Here is a 26,969-nt window from a genome sequence, read left to right as displayed (position 1 = left end):
AGTTGGGTTTTGGTTTTATTGCTAATTTCACAGACACACAAAGTTGTTTACGGCTTTAACAGTAGTACACAAAAGTACGAGTACAGTACACAGTTATTCATTTGGGTTAGTACGAGTACGAGTACGGGTACAAGTGAGTATTCATATTCACTATATGTTCTTGTTCGATCATACATGGCTTGAGCATAAATAGAGCGTACACAGTTTCTATAGATTAGTTCATAGGATAAGAGCATGCAGCGCGTTAGATTGGATTTAATTTTGGAACAAAGGATTTAAAAATGTGAAAACGAAAGATCGAGGACACACACACATATATAATAAGGTTTTATTAGTAGAAAAATAAGAGGAAATGGAAAAATATTAAGTAAAAGGCACATAAAGGCTTTTTGGAAAGTCAGTCCGGTTGCGTTTTAATAATTTTTTTTAGGACTCTAGCTTCTTCGAGCGCAATGATAGAAATGTTTGAACTATGTGGAACACAAGGCAAATCATAGGTAATCGTTCAAATATCACACACAAAAAAGGGGCTTCAAAATCTGTATATAATATGTATATAACTTGGTTCGAACTGCTCAGCTCGCTTATTAATATCGATATATATATGGTTGGGCTCACAATTTAACAAAACTTCAGCTTCGGTTGAGTGGCCTGTTGTATCTTAAAGTATTTATATATGGCTGCAAACTAGGAGCAATTTGCTTTAAATAAGGCAAGTTCTTTTGTTTTCCGTTGTGCTTATGCGTTTTTAGGAACGTATCGCCATCGTTTTGCTAAGTTTTCTGTCTCTATATTTGGAACGAGTATATTTCATTTGGTATACCTAATGCACGCTATATATCGCTGATGCGCTCACTAAATTAAAAACTAAGCTTACCCTCTCACAGCTACAACAACTAAGTTCATAAATAAGGCTTGCTCTGTTGTTGTTCGTTTTGAATATTCACATCTCTTGGGCTTCATCGATTTCAACATCGATATCGATTTGGTTACCCCATGGTGACCACTTGAAGTGTTTTATGTCCATGGAGGGAATTATTTTTGACTAGTGCGCTCGATAAATGCCTTCTTGGAGTTTACAAAGAGGTTAGGCCTAGTTATTCGCTAAGATTTAGACTAAATCAAAATTGTGCTTACGCGGATTGTATTTTCAGAGTTCGGCTCTCGAATGGCGTGTTGTGTTAGCATTTCTCATTTTCGGTTGGGTTGCATGGGGAATATGGTAATTCCTGGAAGATATTTGGCACACACATGCTGCCACACCCACTACTGCTGCAAATCACATTTGGGTACTTGAAAGTTTTGCTTGCAGACGAATTCGCGTTGGAACCAAATGGATATAGCATAAACTGGCCAGGCAATCGGTTATCAAAACAAGTAACTCAAAACCAAGAACATCAGCAAATTTGAACGGGTCTTCATTTCGTTTCAATTTCATTTAGATTTATTTTCAAGTGCTGATGTGCTGATTAGCAAAACTTTCAATATACGATAGTACGATGAAGCATACGCCTTTTGTTTTTGCATCTAGCTCTTACACACAATACAAAGATATGAATGCGGTAAGAGTTAGTTAAAGGAAATCAGGAAATAATGCATTAAAAATATAAATAATTCAATTGGCCCATCTAGCTCTTATGCGGAGTTTCAAAATAAGAGAAAAACGAACTATGGCAACGTGGCGTATGCGCGATGCATAATTACGGTTATTTAGCAGCAGCGACTGTGTGACAGCATGTCTGTATGAGTGTGAGTGTCTCGTATGCGTGTGTGTGTGGGTATGGGTATGGGGCGCCTAAAAGCAGTTACATTTAATCACAACATTCAATTGGAAAATAAATCAAAAATGGAAGTACACAATTCATTTGATTTCTGATTGATTCGAAGCTTTAAAGCAAGCCTACGCATTTGGGCTAACTGCTAACCAAATGTTATTCATTTTGCTTTTTGTTTGCTTGTTTGGAAGTACTTTCGCTTAAGTCTAGGACTCTTGTGTGTGTATGTGTGATTGATTCGTGTACGGGTGTGTGTGTTGTGGGTGTATTTGTAACAAATTGCATTTGCTCTCGACTAATTTACATATACAATAACAATCGCCTGTCATTCTCTTAGCTAATTTAGCTTAGTGTAGATGGTTGTAGGTTTTTTTTTTTTGGTTTTTGGGGTCGGGTTGTTGTTGCTGTGGTTGCCGCGGTTTGCCAGCGTTTTTGTGGTGATTTCAGGGCGGATTCAGCGGCTGTCTTCGTTGTCACTGGAGCTGTTCTGCTGTTGGGCGTCCCGCTCCTCCAGCAAACTGCGATTCAGCTCCTGGATTCTGGCGGAGAGGGCGCGGCGACGGGGCGTGCCAAAGGAGGGCGGAGGGGGCGCCTCGATCAGCGTGTTTTTCTCGCCTAGGTCAAAATCAGCCGCATTTAATTTAATTAACGTTTTTAATTCATTTGGTGTGATTTTTTGCAATTTTTCAATATTCGTATGTGTTTGTGTGTATAATGTTTTGGATTTCGAAATGGTTGGAAAATTCAAAGAATGTCGTGAGCAGAAAGTAGAAAAAGAAGAGCAGAGAAAAGAACACGTTGTAGGTAGATATTTGGAGGCTAGTATTTCTAGGCATAGGTCCCAAAACGACTTCGATTCGCTAAATTACAACTACATTTGGCTAAGAGAATGAGCATATACATCATATGGTTTCATGTGTGTTTGTGTTCGCTTTATATATATATTTGTATGTAATCAGCACTTGAAAATTTTCTAAAAATGTTTGTTGTATTTATAATAATTTTTATTTCTTTTTTTTCTATTTGACATTATCAATTAAGATCGAATGTTGAGCATTCAAATTTGCTATGGTTGTGGCGGAATCAAAACAAGAATCAAGCAATGAGTAGCAAAATGTCATCATCATAATTCGCAATTCTGGGCAAACGTCCAACTGAAGTCAGCAATTAGGCAAACTCAATTTAACTGAAGGCAAACTTAAACCGAACAACGCAACGAATTGCAATTGCCTAGCTAATCACTAGATCCTTGGCTATATATACAGGACGACTCGGGGTTTAATATATGCTTCGGATTGCAGCTGTGCAGGGAAAGTTTTCGGGAACTTATATACTAAGATTGATCGATTGCCCATTGTTATCAAATCTTATATTTATTTCTACTTTACATTACATGAAAATATGTATAAATATGTGTTCGAAACTACTGGATAATTGCAATTCAACTTAGATGAAATAAATGTTACTGTATAAATAAGAGTATAATGTTTAAGCTTTTTTTTTTCAACTTTTCTTGAAATACCCAATATTTAAAACTTCATGTGTGATACTAGTAGAATAATGTATATTTTAAATGAAGTCATACAAAATACTTTCTGATATGAAGTTTACGTAACAATTTATCAAATATCCCTGCACAGCTGAAACTAGCTAGAAAGAAAGCTGAAGCCGGGTGGAATCTCTCCCTGCACTAAGCTAAATCTGTAGGACTTTACTGTAACTTATTGAAAATACCAAAAATACACTAAGAGAAAAAGAGAGAACTCCAGAAGGAGGGAGAGAGAGTGTGCGAATATTTATGGTACAATAGTGTGTAGCTGTATTCGGCGCGTGTGTGTGTGTGTCTGTGTATCGTATCCGTGTGTCTAGGGGCTATTATTATTGGAAGCGATTGTCAAAGGCTACGGCATTTAATAGAGTTGAATAATACGAGTTGTTGGGTGGCAAAGGTGGGCTAGGCTACGTATACGCAATGTAGTCACCTGGGGCGCTTTGCACATCGAGGGTCTGCCTGCCTATATTGGGGGTGCTTTGTCTTTTACCCTTCGGATGCACGACATTTGTTTGCTTTCCTAAAATAAAACACAGTTCGGAGGGTTGAGAGGGTTAGGGCTGCGGGGTTTTTGTTCAGCGGGGCTTTTGCCGGCTTTAAAAGGGCCGTGAGATTCCATTGCCTACTTCTAGGCGCGCGGCTTTTATACAGCAGAGGTGTCGATTTAAGGGGGTTTCGGGGGTTCGGGGTGTGTGTGCTTTGTACAAGTGAAAACCCCACTAATTTCGCGCTTAATGCGATAAGTACAAAAGCATTTGCCTAATTGACCATTATTGTGTGACGCTGGGGGTGTTTCTGTACTGTAGGGTTTTTTGTGGGTCTAAGGTCTACTTAAGGGAAACTTAAATGTAACTCAAATCGCTTAACTAGTTTACAATTGATCACTCGAACGTAGGTCTGAGCTCGGAATAATCAACGGTTCAACAATTTCTATCATCTTACGGCTCAGCAGTCGCAGGACTTACGTCCGACTTCTGTGATTGCTATTTACACGCCTCTAGGCTGGATTTTAGATACAGCTTGGTAACGGAACGAAAGTTAAACCAATCTGAACTGATAGTGAGAAAAAGCGAGAAACAAAAGACCATGCCAAAAGTATAAAAATATTAAAATGATTACTTAGACAGCTAACGCCCAAAACTACACAAGAGTAAGCTAAGTTAAAAGGAAAGGGATTTTTGGGTACTTGGGTGATGTACACATAAAAAAATATGATACGATTTCACATAATTTTGAGCTTTGTTACACGTTTTCGCCATAATGAAAATTCGTAACACGGCACCGTCAACTATGACATATCATATAATTTTTGAGTAGTTATAATAGTTAGTTGTAGGATAATAAGCATAGCATGAGGCGTAAGGATCGAGTTAGCAGATCCCTTCAGTCGGCTAGTTTAGTGTTAGTAGATACGTAAGCAAGGCACATTCCTTATATCTAGTGGTAGGGGATAGATCTTACCTGTGTCGACAATCACATCGATGAGATCCATGGACTTGGCGAAGGCATCTTTCAGATTGATATGATGGAAGGAGACAATGCTGCCCTCGCGCTTGGCACGATCGAGTGCCTCGCGTCGCTTGAGGGCCTTTTCGCGGCGCATCTGATTCTTATAAAATTCAGCAAAATTGTTAACGATGATGGGAATAGGCAAAGCGATTACCAGAACACCGCATATGCAACACACAGTACCAATAACCTTTCCCAGTGCAGTTGTGGGATAGATGTCCCCGTAGCCAACAGTTGTCATTGTAATACCCGCCCACCAAAATGTTTCCGGTATTGAAACGAATTTTGTATCCTTTTCATCCTTTTCGGCAAAATATGCCAGCGAAGAAAATATGAGAACGCCCATGGCCAGGAACAGCATTAGTAGACCGAGTTCCTTATATGAGTTACGCAGCGTAAAGCCTAACGACTGCAGGCCCGTTGAGTGACGGGCCAGCTTAAGGATTCGCAGGATGCGCATGATGCGAAAGACCTGCACCACCCGACGCACATCCTGGAACTGGTCCGTTGCATTCTTATTCGTTTCCAATAGAAATAACGAAACAAAGTATGGGAGTATTGCCAATAGATCGATTATGTTAAGGCCGCCCTTAAAGAACTTCCACTTGTCCGGCGAGGCGCTAAACCTAAGTATGTACTCTAGAGTGAACCACGTGATACACACGGCCTCAACCATTGCCAATTGCGGATTATCCTGTGGTGTACCGTTGTCAATGTGTTGTAGTTGTGGTAGGGTGTTCAACGTCAGGGCTATGGTAGACAGGACTATGAATAGTATGGATATCACTGCGATAACCTGCGAACGGTAAAGAACAATCGAGACTTTGTCGAGACCATGATTCAGCAACGATTCAATTTCAATGCAATCAAATCACAACGATAATAGTAGGTAGGTACGAGTATTTGTAAGGTATTTGATATTTGGTTTTGGTTTTTATATTTGCTATATTTGGTAGGCACATAACACGATACGTTCATTCCATATCAAGTCTGTCTTTAATACACATCAAGTTTTGGTTTTTGGGTTTTAATTAATTGTAAAACACGGTCACAACAATCAGCAAATGTCAGCGAGTTCTCTCCACGAGAGTTCACTTTGATTCTGTATGACTATCTATCTGCTTTTTAATTGGGTTAAGTTGACCATCTGTGTTAGAGTTCTGGTCTCGAATCAAGCTTCTTCTGAAGATTGTTAGTCGTAACTGGGTCTGTTAATTTTGGTTGTAACTATATCGTTTCATTGGGCAGGGGTTACGCTTCATTTGGGGTCTTAGTTGGCTTTCCTAAACAGTTCTTTGTACTTTTCAAAGGCTGCTGTACTATATGTGAAGTATATATTTATTCGTCGTGAATCCTTCTTCGTAACACAAACCATAAGTCAAAATCAAAGGTTGGCAACAAACGAAAACACAAAAACATAAAACATGGGTTGGGTATCCTAGGTCTCGAAGTTTCGGGGTCTCTAGTCTAGATCAACTCTTTCTCTGGAAGGTGTGGGTGTAAGTGGTTGAGGTGGTTCTGTGGTTAGTGGTTTTCGGTGGCTAGTGGTTGGTGTGGTGTGCGTGTGGTTGTGGTTGTGGTTCGGGTAATAGTTGTGGTGTGGGTAACTGTAAGTGTGTGTTCTTGTTGTGGGGACAGATCACATGACGCAACACAAGGACATAACACACCTACATACTTATCAGCTATACGTGTGTGTGTCTGAACGGTTCTAAAATGGTATGAGGGTGAACCAGGGGGGGCACTCCGTCGTTAAATAAGAGACGCTACCCTTGGGGTCTGCAGTCGACATAATTGTTAGATTATAATCTTATCTTTAAAATACTACATTCTATGGTATGGTATAATCCTCAGAAATCACCGATTGTTACGCTCTTTCGCTGTTTGTGTATTTGTTTTGGGTTTGACTTGTTTTCTCTTGGAATATAATGTTTGGAAAACTTAAGTGGTTCAAATTCATGATTGTTCTAGCAAATGACAAAGGAAGAAATCCAAATCTAATTCAAATTCAAATGCATAACTTTCGTACCAAACGAGCTAGGAATTACAATTACGAGATAGGGATTCCAAATCAAATCGAAACGAAATTAAATTAGAAACTAGAAACCGCCAGTTGGCCATCAAATAATTGCATCTGTCACGGAAACACAAATACGCCGTGAAATTATGCATTTATTTTCCGGCCAGTCCGATGGATTTCTCTTTGTAAACAAACACACTTAAACAATTTTAATTGCTTGTCTCTAAATAATACATTTAATTTACCAAAAACTGCCAATTGCAGAGATTGAAGTGTTCGGAAAGGGGGAGAAAATGGATTTTCGGGGCACAGGAGGCCTGTCAGAAATGCAGAATTTCAATTGCGATTTCAATGCCAGATGGATTGCCATTGCCGCATTAGGCCACATGGCTTCGTATCTTATTCCGAAACTGAATCCGGGGTTCATGTGGAATGTGGGAGGGCTGAGTTTTGGGTGGAATGTTGTTGGGTGTGCGTGTGACTGACAGTCGAGAGGGGGTTCAGAGATAGATATAGAGAAAGAAAGAGAGACAGAGAGAATGAGAGGTTGAACATCTTGGACATGCCACGCCCCCAAAGTGGTATGCATAGATAACTCTTCTGTGAGTGTCCAGATCTACCATAGTAGGCCACTGTACGCAACCACGCAGTTCTGGTTTCGGAAACGGATTGGGTTCGGAATAGGAGCATGGATCATGGATCATGGATCATGGACTTTGGACTTTGGACTGGGGTTTGTGGTGGGGGAAAGCTAAATTTCATAGTTCTGCTTCGTTGGATGAGCTGACTTCTCTATTTATGGCTTATGGCTTGCTACGTATAGATACAAAAGTTAAAGATACAGATTATGCAAGTATTAGACAAAAGATACATAGTTAAGAAGGAGTCATTACGTAAGGATAAACAAAACGCACTAAAGGATACACAAACCAACAAAACCGAAAACAAACCAAAGGAGAGAAAACATTTGGATGGTGCTAGTTAGCAACGATGAGAAATTGAAGGAGGAGTTGAATAAAGTCAAAGTACAGATACTAGATACTATAGTTATAGATAGATACAAGTGCGAGAGGGCACGCGAGGGGGCTTAGAAATAGAGAAATAGAGGGCATAGACATACAGATGGGTTCATAGAGTTTAAGGGGGGATGTTCTTGCATTGAAGTGGTCTTGGTCTTGGACCGTCAAACTTCGGGAAAGTTAATTAAATTTCCATAGTTTCGGGAGATTGAGGATTGAGCGGGTGGGGCTGGGCGAGGTAGGGCGGTCGAGGGTTTCAACAATCTACTTGAGATGGTGGTGAGGCTATACAAACAAATTTACTTTCGATTCTTATTTCGCTTTCGATTGAACAGAATGCATTGGAGTTGAGTTTCGTAAACAAAAAAGCTTGTGTGCGAATTATCACTTTGGCATACTGTTGTTTTGGATTTTGGAACTGCTACCATTGCTGCTCAGTCATGAAGGTGGTTGGGGGTTTTTGGGGTATGGATAGGTTTCGCTGGGTTGAAAACTAAACATGATGTCGCAATACTCCTAGCTTGCTTACTTGATTACAGTCTCCGGAAAAAAAAAGTTGAAAACGTAACTAAATATGCACTAAACTCACAACAACTACAAAGTTCAAAGCGTAGCAAGTCGTCTAAAGCGGTTTCTGCTGCTTGAGGCCTACAAAAATCAAAACTCTGTCTATAAAGCCGTCGACAACAGAGCCATAATATGTAAAAAACAAAATATATATGTATATATAGCAATACATTAAGCTGAAAGTCGGTGATCCGAACATTGTGGATACTTTGCAAAGTTTAATCTTAAAAAAAAAGTGTATACATTTGCTTGACAAACTGGTGACCTTTCGGAAATTGCGAAAAGATTGGCAAATATTATGTAATTATAGAAAATACAAAATTTTGGCGGATATTATTGAGTATCCCAGACATATTAAATGTTATTTACGGTTTTTTATTCCTTTGGTATTATTTTATTGGCTCCCTTCTTTACAGGAAAACGAAACCTTTGCAAGTGCATGAAAAAGGATAACAAATTTGAATTAACTTCCCTGAACCAGGCTGAAATCCACTTGAATAACAAGTAATGGAAGGTCGATGGATTACAGAGCAAGATCTCAGGGGCGAAGCAAAGTGAGGAGATAGGTAAAGGTGAACAGTGAAAGATAGGTGATGAGCTGAGGTGTTGTGGAAAATAAGGACAATATACAGTCAAAAAACAATTCATGCGACAAGAAAATCGGGACAAAAGAGTTTCGACTTAAATATATAAATATAAGAATAATTTACAAATATACAAAGGTTTACATAGGGCACTCATCGCAATCGCTGTACAATCCAAACTAAATCTAGATCAAAAAGGGTAAACTTCACGTCAGTTGAATACCAGAACTAAAAATCACATTCAATTTTAATTCAAAATAGGGGAGTGCAAAACTTGGAGTGTTTTTGCTCAGTGTTCGAGTGTAGTAGTGTGAGTGTGTGTATCTGTGTGTCGATGGGAACTAAGTTCCGGCTAAAATATTTGATCAGGTTTGCATTTGGTTCACGTGGAGTGTTTTTTTTACGGGTTGTACGTTTTGTGGTTTTGGTTTTTCGGTTTTTTTTGTGGTTTTTTGGGTTTTATCAGGGGTGGGGGAAGTGGGCGTGGGTGTTTTCGGTGGGTGCATGAGTTGGTTCGCATACTTTGTTCGACTCACTAAAAAACAAACAAAATTCGATACAAACGGCTATAGAATTCAGTACGAATCGACTACGAAATTCTATACTAGTGGCATTCAAATGCAGCAAATTTGGTGGGTTAATATTTCAAGTAGGAGATTTCGTTCGATCGATATATAGTTTGGTTACGGGTCTCGTATACCGAAATCAAAAGGCTAAACTAAAACTCAAAACCGAACAGAGACGATGAATTTTACATGTGATACCCCTTTGGGATATTGGAATAGATAAATTCGATTTGATGCTAACTCAAAGAGGGGACTAAGACTTCGAAGGCACCTTAGACGTTTCTCAAAGTGTATACATTTGTGTGTGTGTGTGTGTGTAAGTGTTTTGTGTATATGTTCGAGTGTCGAAAATTGTAGGTAATCAAGGTCCAATGTTTACGAAGGAATTAGGTTAAAACACAATAACAACGAGAGTTAAATAAATTTCTTCCTTATGCAATACACACGAGATTACAACATGACATCAAATATATAGGAAAAGAATACGAGGGTTTATATACGACATACAGATATTTATATATATCATCGCCAATGGAAAGGAAAAGATCAACGCAAAAGGCAAACAACTTAACAACAATTTGGATATCATATTTTTCCAGTTTTGTTATTGTTGTTTTGGTGGTGTATACAATAAATAAAATAAACGTTTTTGAATATTTTTGGAGTATTTTTTGGGTATTTTCTGTATCTTGTTTGTCTTGCGAGCGAGTTACCACCCCACCCCCTAAACCCCCACGCCTCTAAACAAATCATCGGACACTCAACCGGGAAGACGGCAACTGGAACACCGCATCCGGCCGAATGCTGACATTCCGGCCGAATGCTGACATTACACAAAAGTCGCACTGCAACATTGTCCCCAGCTAGCCAGCCACATGCCGAGTCGGCATGTTCATTATGCTTACAATTAAGAACCTATGTACTTATGTATAAGACGAAAACGGAGGACTCGAGTAGCCACTCTCTGACAATAAACTTCATACTGATTTTGAACTTCAAGAAAGTCAGTCGTATTCTTTATTGGAAATCTTCACACTACAACTATCTGCTGAAACTTAAAAACCTTCATACATTTACACATCATATCTTCACAAAAGGCTCCACCCTCGATCACGGACTTAACTGGCGCAGCCGGTAGGATGTCCTACCTATTAATAATTACCTACCTGTAAGTAAACATGTAAGAAACGAAACAAACTATATGCAAGATGTCGACTGAAAGTGACTAGGAACAAATTTTTATAAAACAAAATTGAAGTTGTGAAGTACCAAATGAAACTCAAACATATATTCAAACACAGGAAAAAAAAAGAGAGAGGAAAAATGTAAAATAAATAAATATACAAAAAAAAAGTGCAAGTGTACCGTACTGCCGCGCTGACGTGGAATCTATCGCTGATCATCACGCCATCGGTATGTCCATACTCTGCCAAACGTCATAATTTTTATAAAAAAAGTGCAAGTGTACCGTACTGCTGCGCTGACGTGGAATCTATCGCTGATCACCACGCCATCGGTATGTCCATACTCTGCCAAACGTCATAAGTTTTTATAAAAAAAAAAGAGTGCAAGTGTACCGTACTGCCGCGCTGACGTGGAATCTATCGCTGATCATCACGTCATCGGCACTTACATACGCTGGCCAACGCATCGCCAAAGCCTCTATATACACTTATATATGTGAGCATACAATATCAACTACAATCCAATACATCCACGTACTGTACCGCCTCGTTGGCATGGAATCAAACGCTGATCACCATGCCACCGTGGTAAACAAACAAAGCACCAAAGCCTCTCTAATACATTGTACACTCAAAACGCACACTGCCATACGTCGGCGAAAAATCAAAACATAAGCAAAAATCATTTCAAACCAAGCGAGGCTCATTCTGCGTACCACAACGACAACGACACTGCATGTGTAGTGGCGCACCCATGTCTGGGTAGCCGAGGTAAGGGGAAAACGCTTGAGTATCGTCAAGTGTTCTTGCCTTTCACTCTTCTACAATGGGTTGCTACGCTCATGTATTGCACATTCAAAATAACCAAAACAAATGTACTAAAGAAGTCGACATATACAGATATATTTTGTTTCCTTTCATTGTGTAATTTTGTATATCAAACAAATACTAATACCAATCACATTGCAGAATATAAAAGGGAAAATATAAAGCCAAAGACAGACACCCATACACTCTAGTAAACAAGAAATTTGTTCATTATTTTTCAATCATACATAATATACTAAGTAACCTCAAATTTAATGTCAAAAAAGTTCGTTTACAACCTTAGGAAAACTACACGTTCAGTTGTTGGAGTTCCACCAAACACTAATAGGCCCCCACATCCCGTTAGACGTCCTGACTCCCTTCTCCCGATTTCGGAAGAACCCAAATCAATATCTTCCCAAACCCCCAATATGGACTCGGGAAACGATTCTGCCCGCCCCACTCCATCCCCTCTGGCGCCCACTGTCAGTGGTATTAGCTCCTTAATTTCAACTACGTTCAAGCCTAAAGATATCATGGCATTTGTTGAGCATTTGCCAACCTTTGATGGTACACCTCGTCTATTGGACAGGTTTATCACTAGCGTAGAAGAAATCCTGATGCTCATCAGGGGAGCTGACCAAACACCGTATGGCCTGCTTACTCTGAGGACCATCAGGAACAAAATCATTGATAGGGCCGACGAAGCCTTGGAACTGGCAAATACCCCCTTGGTTTGGGATGAGATTAAAAGCAATCTCATCCGCCTCTACTCGAGCAAGAAAAGCGAGGCCAACTTGTTAAGCGAGCTTAACACATTTTCGGACAACCTGACCTTGGGCCAACTGTTCTTTGGTATATCAAAGGTGAGAAGCCAACTCTTCTCCATACTCAAAAACAGCGAACACAACAACACTGTTGTAGATGCAAAAAAGGTTGTCTACAACGAGGTTTGTCTCAATGCTTTTATGACTGGTTTGAAGGAACCTCTCAAGACTTTCGTCAGGATAAAGTCCCCTTCTACACTTGAACAGGCGTACGAGCAATGCCAAATAGAGCAGACCTTATATAGGGCACAAAACAAGCGAACCAACAGACCAGAGCAGGGACCCAATGGATCAGACAATAAAACCTACCGAAATAGCTACGACAGCAATTACCGCAGCGGACGTAACGACCGAAATGACCGTAGGGGACCCTACTCTAACTCTAACTCTAACTCTAACTCTGGCCAAAATAGACCATTTAATTCACACAATCGCACACCCCAATCCGGCACCAAGGACAACCGGGCCAATACATCAAACCCCTTTCGAGCACCTTCACATAGTTTGAATAATATAGAGGAGAACCCTCAACCTGATTCGAATTTTCAGCAAACGGCCTCGGGAAACCAACAGGGTACATAAGCCCAGCCACGCACAACCCCTCGCTTCCTTTTATAAAAATCAAACTATCCCAGACAAACCCCCTGAAGTTTTTAATTGACACAGGCTCTACACACTCCTTCATCGACCCAAAATATGTCGACCCTAGGAACTGTGTGACCTTAGATACGCCCATAACACTCAAAACAGCCCTGAACAGTTTTAAAATATATCAAAACGTCTCTATACCATTTCCACCGGAATTCCAAATCACGGGCAAAATGACCCTTCTACCTTTCAAGTTCCACTCTTATTTTGACGGATTGATAGGAATGGACTTATTATCTTACCTAAAAACAGAAATAGATTTACTTAACCTAAATCTAAAAACCCCAAGTACCATTATACCCTTATGGACCCACAGTAACTCAACTTCAAACGTATTTAATATCTCTGGACATACGAAAACTATTTTGCCACTACCAGTGGAAACCAAACAGGGCGACTTCTACATCGATTCAATTACAATCAATGATGACTTAATAATATCAGACGGGATTTATAATGCCCAAAACAATATTGCTAATTTCGTTATCACAAACTATAGCGAGAGGGATCAGTTATTGTACCTCGAGAGCCCGATAAAAGGCATGCCATACTCCACGGCCAACAATGTTGAACTTTTCAGTATCACTTCAGACACCCCACAGCCCCAAAACTCCGCAGCGTCGTTACAAGCCCTTGGCGTCGATCACCTCTCCTCTGAAGAGAAACAAAGCCTACTTTCACTTTGCAAAAGTTATCTAGATATCTTCTACAATGAAGACAAATCATTGACCTTCACCAACAAGATTACACACACGATTAAAACCACGGACGACACCCCCATTCATACAAAATCTTATAGATATCCTTACATTCATAAAGAGGAGGTCAAAAAACAAATAGAGGCAATGTTAAATCAGGACATTATCAAATCCAGTTATTCCCCGTGGAGCGCCCCCGTCTGGGTCGTCCCAAAGAAAATCACTCCTACGGGAGAGCAAAAATGGCGTCTAGTTATCGATTATAGAAAACTCAACGAGAAGACTATATCCGATAGATATCCAATACCTAACATCGCGGATATCTTAGACAGATTGGGCAAAGCCAAATATTTCTCCACACTTGATCTGGCAAGTGGATTCCATCAGATAGAAATGAATCCCGACGACACACCCAAAACTGCATTTACAGTAGAGGGGGGCCACTACGAGTTCATTAGAATGCCGTTTGGCCTCAAAAATGCCCCAGCCACATTCCAAAGGGTGATGGACAATATTTTTGGAGACCTTATCGGAACTATCTGCCTAGTTTACCTAGATGATATAATAATTTTCTCAACCTCCTTACAAGAACACTTCATACACTTGAAAACTATTTTTGGAAGACTCAGATCTGCCAACTTTAAAGTCCAACTCACAAAATCCTACTTCCTCAGGCGGGAGACAGAATTCCTTGGCCACATCGTTTCACAAGAAGGTGTTAGGCCAAATCCCAATAAGATCGAAGCTATAAAAAACTTTCCATGTCCCCACAGTAAAAAGTCAATTAAGTCTTTCCTAGGCTTGTTGGGATATTACAGAAAATTTATCAGAGATTTTGCGAGACTTACCCAACCCATGACACAAAAATTAAGGGGAAACAATAAATCGATCATAATAGATGATGAATTCAAAAAGGCCTTTGAATATTGCAAAACCTTACTGTCTAACGACCCAATCCTCCAATACCCGGACTTTACAAAACCTTTCACACTAACCACGGACGCAAGTAATTTCGCAATAGGAGCTGTCCTATCCCAAGGTCCGGTGCATAGTGATAGGCCCGTATGTTTTGCTAGTAGAACCTTGTCGGCTGCGGAAACAAATTATTCCACAATTGAGAAGGAAATGCTGGCCATTATATGGGCGGTCCAATACTTCAGACCCTACCTCTTTGGCAGGAGATTCACTATAATCACCGATCACAAACCACTAACTTGGTTAATGAATTTCAAACAACCAAATTCTAAAATAGTTAGGTGGAGACTCCAGCTTCAGGAGTACGATTTCGAAGTCGTCTACAAGAAAGGCTCTCAAAATGTAATTGCTGATGCTCTCAGTAGACCAGAGGCCTCTGTCAACCATAACGAAGCCCTATCAATTCCTCAAAATGTTTGCCCCATCTCAGAGAAACCCCTTAATGATTTTAATATTCAGCTCCTGTTCAAAATAACCCCAGATACAAATAACGCCACACTGACCCCGTTTAAACACAAACTTAGGAGGGAATTCTGTAAACCCAATTTTCAGTATGACGACGTAGTTTGCATTCTTAGGCAGTCGTTAAAACCAAACAAGACATGCGCGGTATTTGCCCCCGACCACATTTTTCAAATGGTGGAACAAGCCTACCAAACCTACTTCTCAGCCCACAGTCAATTTAAACTCATTAGATGTTTGATCTTCCTCCCCGAAATTACTGATAGTACGGAGATCGAAAAAATTATAACCGACTATCACTATAATAGTAACCATCGAGGGATCGATGAAACATATTTACACATAAAACGACAACAGTTCTTCCCACATATGAAGGAGAGAATAACTCAGTTAATTCGAAAATGTGAAACATGTTTAAAATTAAAATACGACAGACAACCTCAAAAGATCACTTACCAAATATCCGAACTACCTTCAAAACCGTTGGACATCTTACATATAGACATTTATACTATTAACAAAAATTATAACCTTACTATTATCGATAAATTTTCTAAATTTGCGGCTGCCTACCCTATAACTAATAGGAATTGCATTAACGTAGTTAAAGCCTTAAAACATTTCATTTCCCAATTTGGTATTCCCAAAAAGCTGATCTATGATCAGGGAGCAGAATTCGCTAGCGATATGTTCAATAAGTTCTGCACTCAATTTAACATTGACCTACACGTTACGTCCTTTCAACAATCCTCTAGTAACTCTCCCGTTGAACGGCTTCACTCGACACTAACTGAGATTTACAGAATAATACTTGACGTCAGGAAACAACAGAAACTCAGTAGCGAGCATGACGAGATAATGTCCGAAACCCTAATCACATATAATAACGCTATTCATTCTGCAACTAAACATACCCCCTTTGAACTATTTAACGGACGTACTCATATATTCAACCAAACAATCCAGTTCAATAACGAACACGACTACTTAACGAAATTAAATGAATTTCGCGAGAAGTTGTACCCCCTCATCACGGACAAACTTTCAAATGACGTAGTTAGGAGAACCCTAAAATTAAATGAAACCCGAACAGACCCCGTAGACCTACAACCAGACACTTTAGTCCTTAGGAAGGAAAACAGACGTAATAAGATTACACCCAGGTTTTCGATTCACAAAGTCAAACACGACAAAGGTCATACATTGATAACTGCTAGGAATCAAAAACTACACAAATCAAAAATTCGAAAAACAGTTTTGAAAAAAGACAAAAGCAACAACGTACCCAACACTGATAATAACTGACCCCACTACCTCTTAACTTACCATTTCAGGTTCACCCTTGTGCCAACTCAGGCTATCCATGTCCATTATTTAAATGATAACGCCCCTATAGCCAAGATAGAACTAGGGAAAGCCTTACTAATTGAGAGGTACAAAATAATTAGTCATGTAATCAACCTACAAGACTACAGCAGATGTATGGAACAATTCCATCTGACCATTAATAAATTTAACCCCGATTCCACGTTGACGGACTCCGTCACAATTTTAAAAACCAAATTAACCCAAGCCCAAGTAAAGCTCAAAGCCCTTACACCTTCATATAGAAACAAACGGGGTTTGATTAACGGATTGGGGAGTCTAGTAAAGGTGGTTACCGGCAACATGGATGCCAACGACAATAAAGAAATACATGAAGAACTTGACAATATAAAGAAAAATTCCGAAGTCAGTAACGACAATCTCCAAAAACAAGTAATGTTTAACAACGAAATACTTATCCGGTTCGAAAATATCACGGACCATATAAATAATGAACAAATTTTGATAAGTAAATTCTTTGATACCTCACAAAACAAAATATACAAACACTTAAACTTACAAGATACCCTTCTGGAAGAAATACAATATTTAAATAGGATTAATTATAACATAGAATTATTCATTAACCACCTAAACGACATAACAGAAAGTATGCTATTGGCGAAAATAAATATAATTCCCAAGTTCATCCTAAATGAACAAGAAATGGATAAAATAAAAACAATACTGGAAAAACAAAATATCACAGTCAAAAATGAACAAAGTATATACAATTTCCTACAAATGAATACACTAAATTACGAACAAAAGATTATTTTTAATATCAAAGTCCCAATTTTTAAACAACCTTTTCATACCCTCGCCAGACTAGTTCCATTACCAATAAATAACACATATTTTGTAATAACCCCAAATTACCTAGCTTATAATATTAATAATAAGAAATTTCATATGACCCGTAAATGCCCCAAACTGGATAATACATTCTTGTGCGACGAGAACTTCTACGTTGATACACCACAGAACAACACATGCCTGGAACACCTTTTGAACGGAGAAAACAGTTCCTGCGATGTACGGGAAACCGGCCCCATCACCGACGTGTTCGAGGCAGAGAGAGGTTACATCTTCGCATTCAACGTGAACAAACTGAAGGTATCCCTAACAAACGGCTCCGAGCTCTCAATAATGGGGTCAGCCATCATCAGATACATTAACGAAACAATACAGATTAACGGTATCGATTACGACGGCACGGTTGACACGTTCCCTGAACAGACGGATTTTGATCTTCCCCCCATGCGAAAAGTAACTAGGAATACCACTATTACGGTACTAAGCCTAGAAAAACTGCACCTCGAAGCCACCCAAACAATGGATAAAATCCTGGCCGTCCATCACAATACTATACAGCACACCTGGACACTCTACACTCTGCTCGGATTGGTAACGTTCCTAGCAGTCATCTTATGGCTGCACCGACGAACGAAACACATCGTCCACATCCACGAGGATCATCACGTACCAATCTACGCGTCATCCATACCTTCGCTATGGCCGTCACTTCGAACTGGGGGGGGAGGAGTTACCACCCCACCCCCTAAACCCCCACGCCTCTAAACAAATCATCGGACACTCAACCGGGAAGACGGCAACTGGAACACCGCATCCGGCCGAATGCTGACATTCCGGCCGAATGCTGACATTACACAAAAGTCGCACTGCAACATTGTCCCCAGCTAGCCAGCCACATGCCGAGTCGGCATGTTCATTATGCTTACAATTAAGAACCTATGTACTTATGTATAAGACGAAAACGGAGGACTCGAGTAGCCACTCTCTGACAATAAACTTCATACTGATTTTGAACTTCAAGAAAGTCAGTCGTATTCTTTATTGGAAATCTTCACACTACAACTATCTGCTGAAACTTAAAAACCTTCATACATTTACACATCATATCTTCACAAAAGGCTCCACCCTCGATCACGGACTTAACTAGCGCGCTTTGGTTTCTTGCTGAGTTGTTTGTCGCTTTCAACGAGGCGAAGATATCAACTGAGATTTCTAACTGCTTTTGTTATTAGATAAAAGCTAGATTTGTTGGTTCTCATATTTATCATTTCGTTGAAAAAAGGATGTGTTTAGGCGTGGTATTAAAAATAAACCAAAAAAATACAGAACTAAAAACTTTGTTAGTTTCTTCTTTATCTCTGACAGAAAATCGAGTTAGTTATTGAAGAAAAAACATAAATAAAAATACGATAAAAGTACAACTGCAAAGGGCTCTGGAAATTTTTCATTACCTTTTAAATGGAACTAAAAAGTTTAAAAGTTAAACAATAATATATATGGAATGGTTGCATTCTGGCAAAAATCCAAATAAGGTTTTAGACATTGAGAATACATTCCATATATTTAATCAAATAAAAAAAAAATTAAAAATTGTAAACCTAAATGAGTTTTAAAATAAAAAGTACATAATTTAAATAAAAAGGAAATCATAATCGAATGAAAAATTATAGGAGATGCACCCAAATATGTTGTAATTATTTCCATTCTCCCACCAATATTATTGGTTAAAGCCAAAGCTAACTGAATAGATCGAGGCAAATAATCGGCTGTATAATACAAGCTGAAGCCAAACTGAGATCTTTTGAGTGAGTGTTTCAATGGTGATATTTATAGATGTGTGTGGTTGTGTGCCCGGGTCTTTAAAGCTGATCAAGGGGTATATATTTATATATATATATATTTGGTACATGGCCAGCCAGAATGAGGGACCCTGGGTCCTCCCGAAAATTCTGGTCTGATCGGAATCCTAAGCGAATTCTCCCCCTAGCACATGGAAAATGGAAATGTATTACAACACCGTTTTGGCCACTTCTCCCCAGAGTCCTTTCTCGTTACAATATTTTCGAGGATTTCTACAGCACACCTGCCGCCTGGTCATATCGCTTATTGCCCATTCCCAAACATGGTTACAGTGGGGTGTTTGGGGGATTTGGGGAAAACATTAGAGATAAACAGAGAGAGATTACTTCACCATCATCATCAACAATTAAGAGATATACGTATTAATAATATTCAGAGTAGATATAAATAGTTTATATATAGTTGTATGTATACAGGGCTTGTCAATTTCGCAATTATACTGTGTGTGATGTAAAAAAGACTGGATTAGAGAAACGATTAGTAAACAATTTTGGGCAGTTATGATTGCTCGATCAGTACTGTCTTGATCTTTTGCTAATTTGAACTCTCTGGGTGTCGTCGCGTGTTTCGATTACTAAGACTCGAACTAGAAATGAAACTCAAACTAAAACATAGTATGCATCTTAGTCTAAGAGAGGTTGTGGGATTGGTTAGGCAAAAGCAGAAATTAAGGGTTTAACTGAATGAAACTCAATGTAAATGGTGCCGTAAACTCTTCATCTTCCGATATATCATTTCCTTTTTTTTTGGAGGTTACTCCTCCCAGATCTCTAAGGACTTCCAAGATCCGTTCGATGGAGGAAGACTACTGTCCTGTCCCATCTGTACGATACATGACACAAAAGCTTGAAGCACTTCGATATGGGATTTACACATGAGATCAGCCGTATATACAACACCGATGTGGATCCCAGAGGATCTGCGCGCCAAGCAGCTGGATATATAGTAGTTAGGCGATATCATATCTTATGGTACAGATAACTGGCGGACATTCGATCGAGTAGCGAGTAACCAGTAACGAGTAACGATAAAAGTATCGAGTATATATCTTTTCGGAGTGCAAGCATATCGGTTCGAATCGCAAAAGCAAGTGATGAATTGGCAGATTTGTACAGCATTGAGAGTGGGTATTTGATAGAGAGAGTAGAGATAGATATGTTGCTGTTATCCTTACACTATTTAGTACTCAGATCTGCTCGACGGCTGAGTTATATTACAAAGTGCAAGAGCTGGCGATAGTGTAAAAATAATAGTGACTTTGCACAGAACCAAAGTTCAACTACATAAGAGTAACTCAAGAGGTAATCAAGAACTTAAAAGTTTGAAGAGAAGTTGGTAGTTGGAGGAGGGGATTACCGGGATTTGGTTATCGAACTTAATAGGGTTTCTTACGCTTGACATTGACACGGTTCACAGTTCAACGGTTAGAAACACAATACGAACACATCTATGAGAATCTTTGGGTATCGTTAAGAGGAATTTGGGAGGGCACGGAGAAAAAAGATAATCCATATATACTACAATTTTGAGAGTTTTTAACAATAAATAATAATAATAAATTTTGTAGACATGGTACACAGAAAATATCTTTAAAATCTTGAATAAAAGCATCTGAAATTAACGAAATATATATATTTTTTCTCCGTGCTGAAGTTAGGACACTATAGACTACCTTAAGGACGGGGCAACCGACTGGACTTACCCGGGCGGCGAAACTAGTGTTAGGCTTCTCGAGGAGCTCCCACAGATACTTCTGGTACTCGGCGCATTTACCTTCGCCGAATTCCTCCTCGTCGCGCTGCCGCAGGGACTCGGCCTCCTTACGCATCTCCTCGTGAACGTTCTCCTTGCGCTGGTGGTACTTGTGCTGGCAGCAGGACTCCAGGTACAGTTCGTCGACGCCCCAGTACTCCAGGTCATCACTAAACGCGAGCACGCACATCTCGTCGACGATGTGCAGCTTGCCGGTGCGATAGAAGTTCAGGATGGAGCTGAAGCTCTTCGGATGTCGGTCGAAGAAGTACTCGTTGTCCGCCAGCGAGTAGTCGTCGCACAGCTCCACGATGGCCTCGTGGGTGGTGCACTCCCTCAGCCGCCCGAGCCGCGTGTGGGGCAGCCGCTCCAGCGTCCTCCACAGGACCTCGTGCCTCACCCCGCCCACGTTGATGGACACGCGGCTGTTGACCGCCTTCGACTGGGCTATCATGAACGGCTCGGGCGGCGGTATGGAGGACATGGATCTGGAATGTGTCCGCTGCAGAGCGCCGGTGGTGTTGCTCTGGCTGTGGGTGGGAACACCGCCCGAAATCGACTGGCTGCTGGCACCACCGACGCCCACGCCACCGACGCTGCCAACGATCTGCTGGGAGGTTGTGGGAATCGAGTGCGTTGGTGATGCGACTGGGAAAGGGGCGTAGCGAACTTCCTTGCCTGCTGCTCCACTGCCCGATCCAGATCCGGCTCCGGTTCCTGTTCCTGTCCCTGCTCCTGATCCTGATCCCGTGACTGATGCTCCCGCACCGGCTCCCGCTCCTGCTCCTGATCCCACAGCTCCAGCAGGAAGACCGGCGGATGGGCCAGCAAGGTGGCCGCCATCACCGTAATCCAAGTGACGAGAAACGAGGCCTGCGGGATTAGCTGGCCCAAGGTGATAAGCAGCACCGCCAGCTGCTGGTAGAGATCCGATGCCGATGCCACCATATGCACCAGCTCCACCGGCTCCCATCGCCCGCTCCCAATCGACATTACCGCTTGTATCGTAGTACGGCTGATTATCGCCGATGTCGGCAGGTGTTGCAGCCTGCAGTCCGCGTGCAATTGCAATTGCCTCGTTATGTTGCTGATACAGGATGTCCTGTTGCTGCTGCTGATGCTGCTTGAGTTGCAGTTGCTGCTGTTGCTGCTGCTGCTGTTGCTGCTGCTGCTTCGAGTGTTGCTGTTGCTGAGTCGCTTGTTGCTGTTGCTGTTGCTGGCCAGCAGCCTGTCCACCTTGCAATTGCCCGACCATTTGTAATACTCCATTATTGGTTTGAAGCGGTGTTGATTCACCCGTTGCCCAGCGTACCGCCTCACGGTCCCTGTCGCGTTCGCCGACCATAAGTCTGCTGTAATGGGATAACCGAGATTTATTATCTATGAAAACAACAGTGATTTATCTGGAAAGTCATTGAATTTCGAATGCAATTTCGGTACACCATTTGTATTTCTACTTGAGTTGTTATTTTCGTTGTTCAAGTGAAGTGTTTTGGGACTTACCGCTACATCGCGTCAATTGTCGTCATTACAGCCTCCTTTTGGCGAATGTGCTGCTCTGTTGTCCGATGTCCTGCCCTTTTCCTCTGCCGATTGCTATCGCCGGGGAAATTGATTTTGGTTTCCGGTCGCGGTATTATCTGCCGATCTATAAATCGCTCAGTTGCGGTCTGGCAGGCTGCTGGCTGTGTCCCCGGATTCCCTCATCTTTGGCTGTGACGCTGGTTCTCCTGGTTTCCAATGGCTTTCCTCCGGCACCACTATCGTTGTTATGTCTATGATCACAGTTGTGTTCTGGTTCTGGCCCTAGTTCAGGTTGAGATTGAGATTGAGGCTCAGGCGTGGTTTGGCAGCATTTTGTGGGGCAATAGCTGCAATTTATGGCCAGAGATAAAAAGAAAGCAATCAGTAAAGGTCGCTTATTGCAAAGCAATTATATCTAACCGCATATCGATGGCTGATAAGCCGCATAAATTCCGAGCACCTCAATTATGCGTACCGTGTAATCAAACACACGGCAGCACAGTGGACATATATTGTCTCAAATAAAATATAAAATAATGTTTTGTATGTTTATAAATATATTCCTTACTAAAAAATCAAAATGGATTGCCATACCATTTCTTTTTTGAGTTCACCCATGAGTCACTATCGTTGATGCTGCCACACCCACTGTGCCACCGAGTAATGAATCAATAGTTGCGGACAACTGATAAGATAGCAAACCAATGGTGGGATAGGCTTTCCCCTTCCACCTTTGCCCTTCCATTTTCACATCGACTCTTCCTTATTTGTAGCATACATTTTGGGGCTGGGAACCTTGTGGCAATTATCGCATAATTGCGTATGCAAATGAATGCAATTGTTGGTAAATCGTGGGCCACACAAATCGAGGACGCTTTCTCTTATTTATTAGCGTTAATTTGCAATCGCCAAAAGGCGCGGCCTTTTGCATTTAAATGCCTATTTTTAGTTTCCTTTGCATATTTGGCCTTTGCCCAGATTTTAGCCCTATAATTCAGTTTCTGCCGCATTGCAATCAAATTTGAATTTTTACGCCCCGCCGGAAATGGCAAGTAATATGCCTAACGGTCTGCGAATTTTTCAAATGGATTGCCATGCGTAGTGCCCTGAAAAATGTTAACTGACCTCGGACGGTCGTTTCGAACGTCTTCATTTCGTATTCATTCTCACATTCGTATTCACATATTCACATTCTGGCCCACGTGAATACCGATTCGCATGCAGATTGCTGATTTGTGCGCCACCTGTCACTCTCACTGCCCTTTCACCTCGCGTGCCAGGGGTCAGAGTTCGCGAGTTATGGCTGCGACGCAAATTATATAGTTTTGTTGCATTTTAGTCCGACTAAATTGTTGTTTATTAGCTACTTCTCCGAGTGCCCACTTGTGCCTGGAGTTACGTAATTGCAAACGGCAACGCCAAAGCTTGAGCAGTCACATTTTTGACAACATTTCTGGCAAGTTTGAGTTGAAGGGTAATGCTTTCCAGCCGGATATGATGGAATTGGGGGTAGATATGAACAACAAATTCGATAATTTTGACATACAAATACCATTTCAATAAAAATGTGTTTTTATGAGCTGTAATTTGCCCTTTTCAATAATATATTATCATAGTTTTCTAACAATCCACGTTATCCACCGGGTACTAATTGCGTTCACAGCCACATTTTTTCATTAAATTGAAAGCTTTTGCTGGCACTGCTTGCATTTTCCATTCATTTTAATCGCGTGGAGACGAAAAGCAAAAGTTTTCCTCCATTTTTATAGCAATTATTTCTGGCGCAAAATGAAACTAAACTGCATGCAAACTCTCAGCTCTTGTTTAAGCTGCCTTTTATATTTCTGCTGTTTTTTTTTTCTTTTTTTTTTTTGCTAAGGATGCATGCAACATGTTAGCCCCGCAGCTCGACAATTAATTCCGTGATTGTGTGAGTGGATATCTGTGAATGTGGGTTCAAGTGTGTGCGAGTGAGATGTGGGCAACTTCACCTTGGAACCTGTTGATTTGCCTTGAGGCCATGGCAGAATGCAATTAATTTTCCATTTTAATGAGGTGAGACCTTTTCGTTGTTCCCAGCGAAACTTGGTCAAAAGCGTGTGAGAGGGCGAAAGCCATTTCTTTTGGCTGCTTCTGGCCTTGTCATAAAAACTCGGCCAGATAATGGCTGCTGAAATTTATGGCAGCACACACCCGCCCACACACACGCCCACCCACATTCAGTGAAGCCCATAAATCTGCAAACATAATTTGCTAAACACGTATGCAGAACATTACAAAATGGCCTTAATTGCCCTCAAATGGTTTGACATTGTCCATCGCCAAGCAGCCTTGACTCTTCCCAGACATTTGGGGTTCGGAAGAGGGCTACTCGGGTTACTAAACTGGGCTAAAACAACAGCCATATAGCCGTGAGGACATTATAAAGTTGCTGGCTGAATTTCATGACAGGGCTGAAGTCTGAGCAGCCTCATGTGTGATTAATGATTTCTTTGCTTTGTTGACGCTAATTGAAAAACGTTGGGCAGACATCAGCGAAAATAATTAGAAACTTTGGTTACTAAGGGGAAATAGGGGGGGTGCACGCTGACTGATTGAAAATTTAAAATTCAAAGGAGGTGAGGCAATCAATTACGAAGAAGCTGTGTGAAATGTCTGAATAATGAAGACGTAAGATTCTAACACGTGAGAAAAGTTAACTTTGGCAGACATCAATGCATCTAATCAAGAATGAATATGTAGAACTGTAGGCACTGAGGACTTCCCTTTCCAGCGAACTCACCGCTTTGACAAGATACATTGCATCAAATGCCAGAAATCCACTTAAGTGCTAAAAGCAAGCTTTTCCATTTGCATATTGCATGGCGGAATGCTTCCTGTTTTCGCCGGCAAGGGAAAGGGGTGAAAAATAGTCAGGACGAAACTAAAACTAAGACCGAAACAAAACTAAATTTAAGGCCCGCTGCAACAACAATATGTACAACAAATATGTACAGAAAGCGTGTCAATGTGGCCCAGACCGTAGCTCTTCCTATGCCAATTGTTGTTCCGCTTGCGAGTGGCAAACATTTATTGCCGACTCTCCAGCGTCGCCATTGCCATTGTCTAAATTTATGGGTGCCATTTTGTTTTGTTTGGTGCAAGCATTTTGCAAGTCAAGTGCATTTATTTTTAAATGCTCTACAAGGGCCGCGAAGGGCGTCTCTTCAGAGTGCGTCAGCGGCAACCTCAACACTTTGGCCGTTTTCTATCTGTGTCGGTGTGCCCGACTTCCTTTTGCTGGCGGGTCTTCCCCAATTCGACGCCATCGACTTCCGGCCACATCCACATCCGCCAGTAGCTGACCGCAGTCTGCATAGCGCGAAAAATCCAGTCAGTTTAAGACCACAGATCTGCTATAGCTAAGTTAAAGAAAATAACCTAATAAATATTGCTCTGAGTAAGCCACATTGTGCTCTATGAATGTAAACTGTGAAGGTTGTTCACACTAGGTGATATTTATATATAACTCTTAGCACTTAGAAAAGTGCTTGTTAGTTTCTTGTACTATTTCTCCCAGTGTCGTGTTCTAATTTTATTTGGCTAACAAAATTGTGCGAGGGGCGCTCAAGCAAAGTTAGTGTGAAAGTCAGTACTTTCCATTTTCTGTAAATTTAAGCAAGTTACTCTAATTGTGTTCGCCGCTTTCCTCTGACTTTTCCCCGAACTTTTCGGGGCTTTCTTTTGCGTGCCACGGCGACTTATTGGCCATTGGCATGCAAGCTGATTCTACTGCTGCTGCTGCTGCTCTGCCTCTTGACCAACTTGACTTGGCCTTGGCTAACATTTAGGGTCTCTCCATGTGTTGGTGTGTGCTTGTTTTCACTTTCACTCCGTTGCTGCACTTGGCTCTTTGCTAAAGGGGCCAAAACAGGGAGAGCACACTTTCCGGGGCATTCGTGTATTAACTTAATTGTTTTTATTGGGTATTACGCGGCTTTATGGCCCCGAGGTCCTGCATTCCGACATGGCGTCATCTGGATCTTGAATCCCTCGACCAAAATCGATGGCAACCGGGTGTGCCAGGCACCGTATTGTTCGAGTAGTAGGTGTCATTAACCCGGCACAAATTGCTGTCTGCTGCACACCATGGTTAATGGCTGCACTGCGTTCGTTACCTTTACGGCCCTCATCTGTTGGCCATGTCAACTGCGCAGTTCGACGGACTACATCAAATATTCATAATCAACTTTGGGCCATTGCCCAGCGGTGACCGTATTCCTCATATGTGCCAGCCGCCTTATTGATTTTCGATTATGGCCGCAGCGCACCCTTTCAATGGGTGCACAAAACAGAAATTTTGTTTATTTTAACACATAAACACACTATTTATTTATCACGAAACTGTGCCTGCAATTGCCTGCAGTTTCCAGTTAGCAAATGATTTTAATTTTATATTTACTTTAATTTTCTTGTCTAT

At 41.0% G+C, this 26,969-nt stretch overlaps 1 protein-coding gene across 10 annotated transcripts in view, besides 1 other annotated feature; it reads right to left on the bottom strand.

Moving 5' to 3' along the window:
- Shab (Shaker cognate b) overlaps positions 1–26,969 on the bottom strand; it is a 64,563-nt gene that overhangs the window by 13,167 nt on the left and 24,427 nt on the right. For 6 of the 10 annotated variants that reach the window (NM_001043115.3, NM_167967.4, NM_001202110.2 and 3 more), the window contains exons 3-5: positions 22,490–22,857; positions 20,937–22,338; positions 4,789–5,632 (exon numbers count right to left, since the gene is read on the bottom strand). In NM_001043115.3, the coding sequence (NP_001036580.1) occupies positions 4,789–5,632; positions 20,937–22,331 (2,239 nt within the window). In that variant the 5' untranslated portion in view covers positions 22,332–22,338; positions 22,490–22,857. Of the gene's footprint in view, positions 1–4; positions 2,391–3,757; positions 3,848–4,788; positions 5,633–20,936; positions 22,339–22,489; positions 22,858–26,969 lie in introns of those variants that run through there. The other 4 variants (NM_001202108.2, NM_079170.6, NM_001104015.4 and 1 more) reach the window with 3 other exon arrangements.
- Positions 10,299–18,519: a mobile genetic element.

The sequence above is a fragment of the Drosophila melanogaster genome, chromosome 3L (genome assembly GCF_000001215.4).
Source record: "Drosophila melanogaster chromosome 3L".
In the NCBI taxonomy this organism is placed as follows: Eukaryota; Metazoa; Arthropoda; class Insecta; order Diptera; family Drosophilidae; genus Drosophila; species Drosophila melanogaster.
This window is presented reverse-complemented; position numbering and strand designations above follow the sequence as displayed.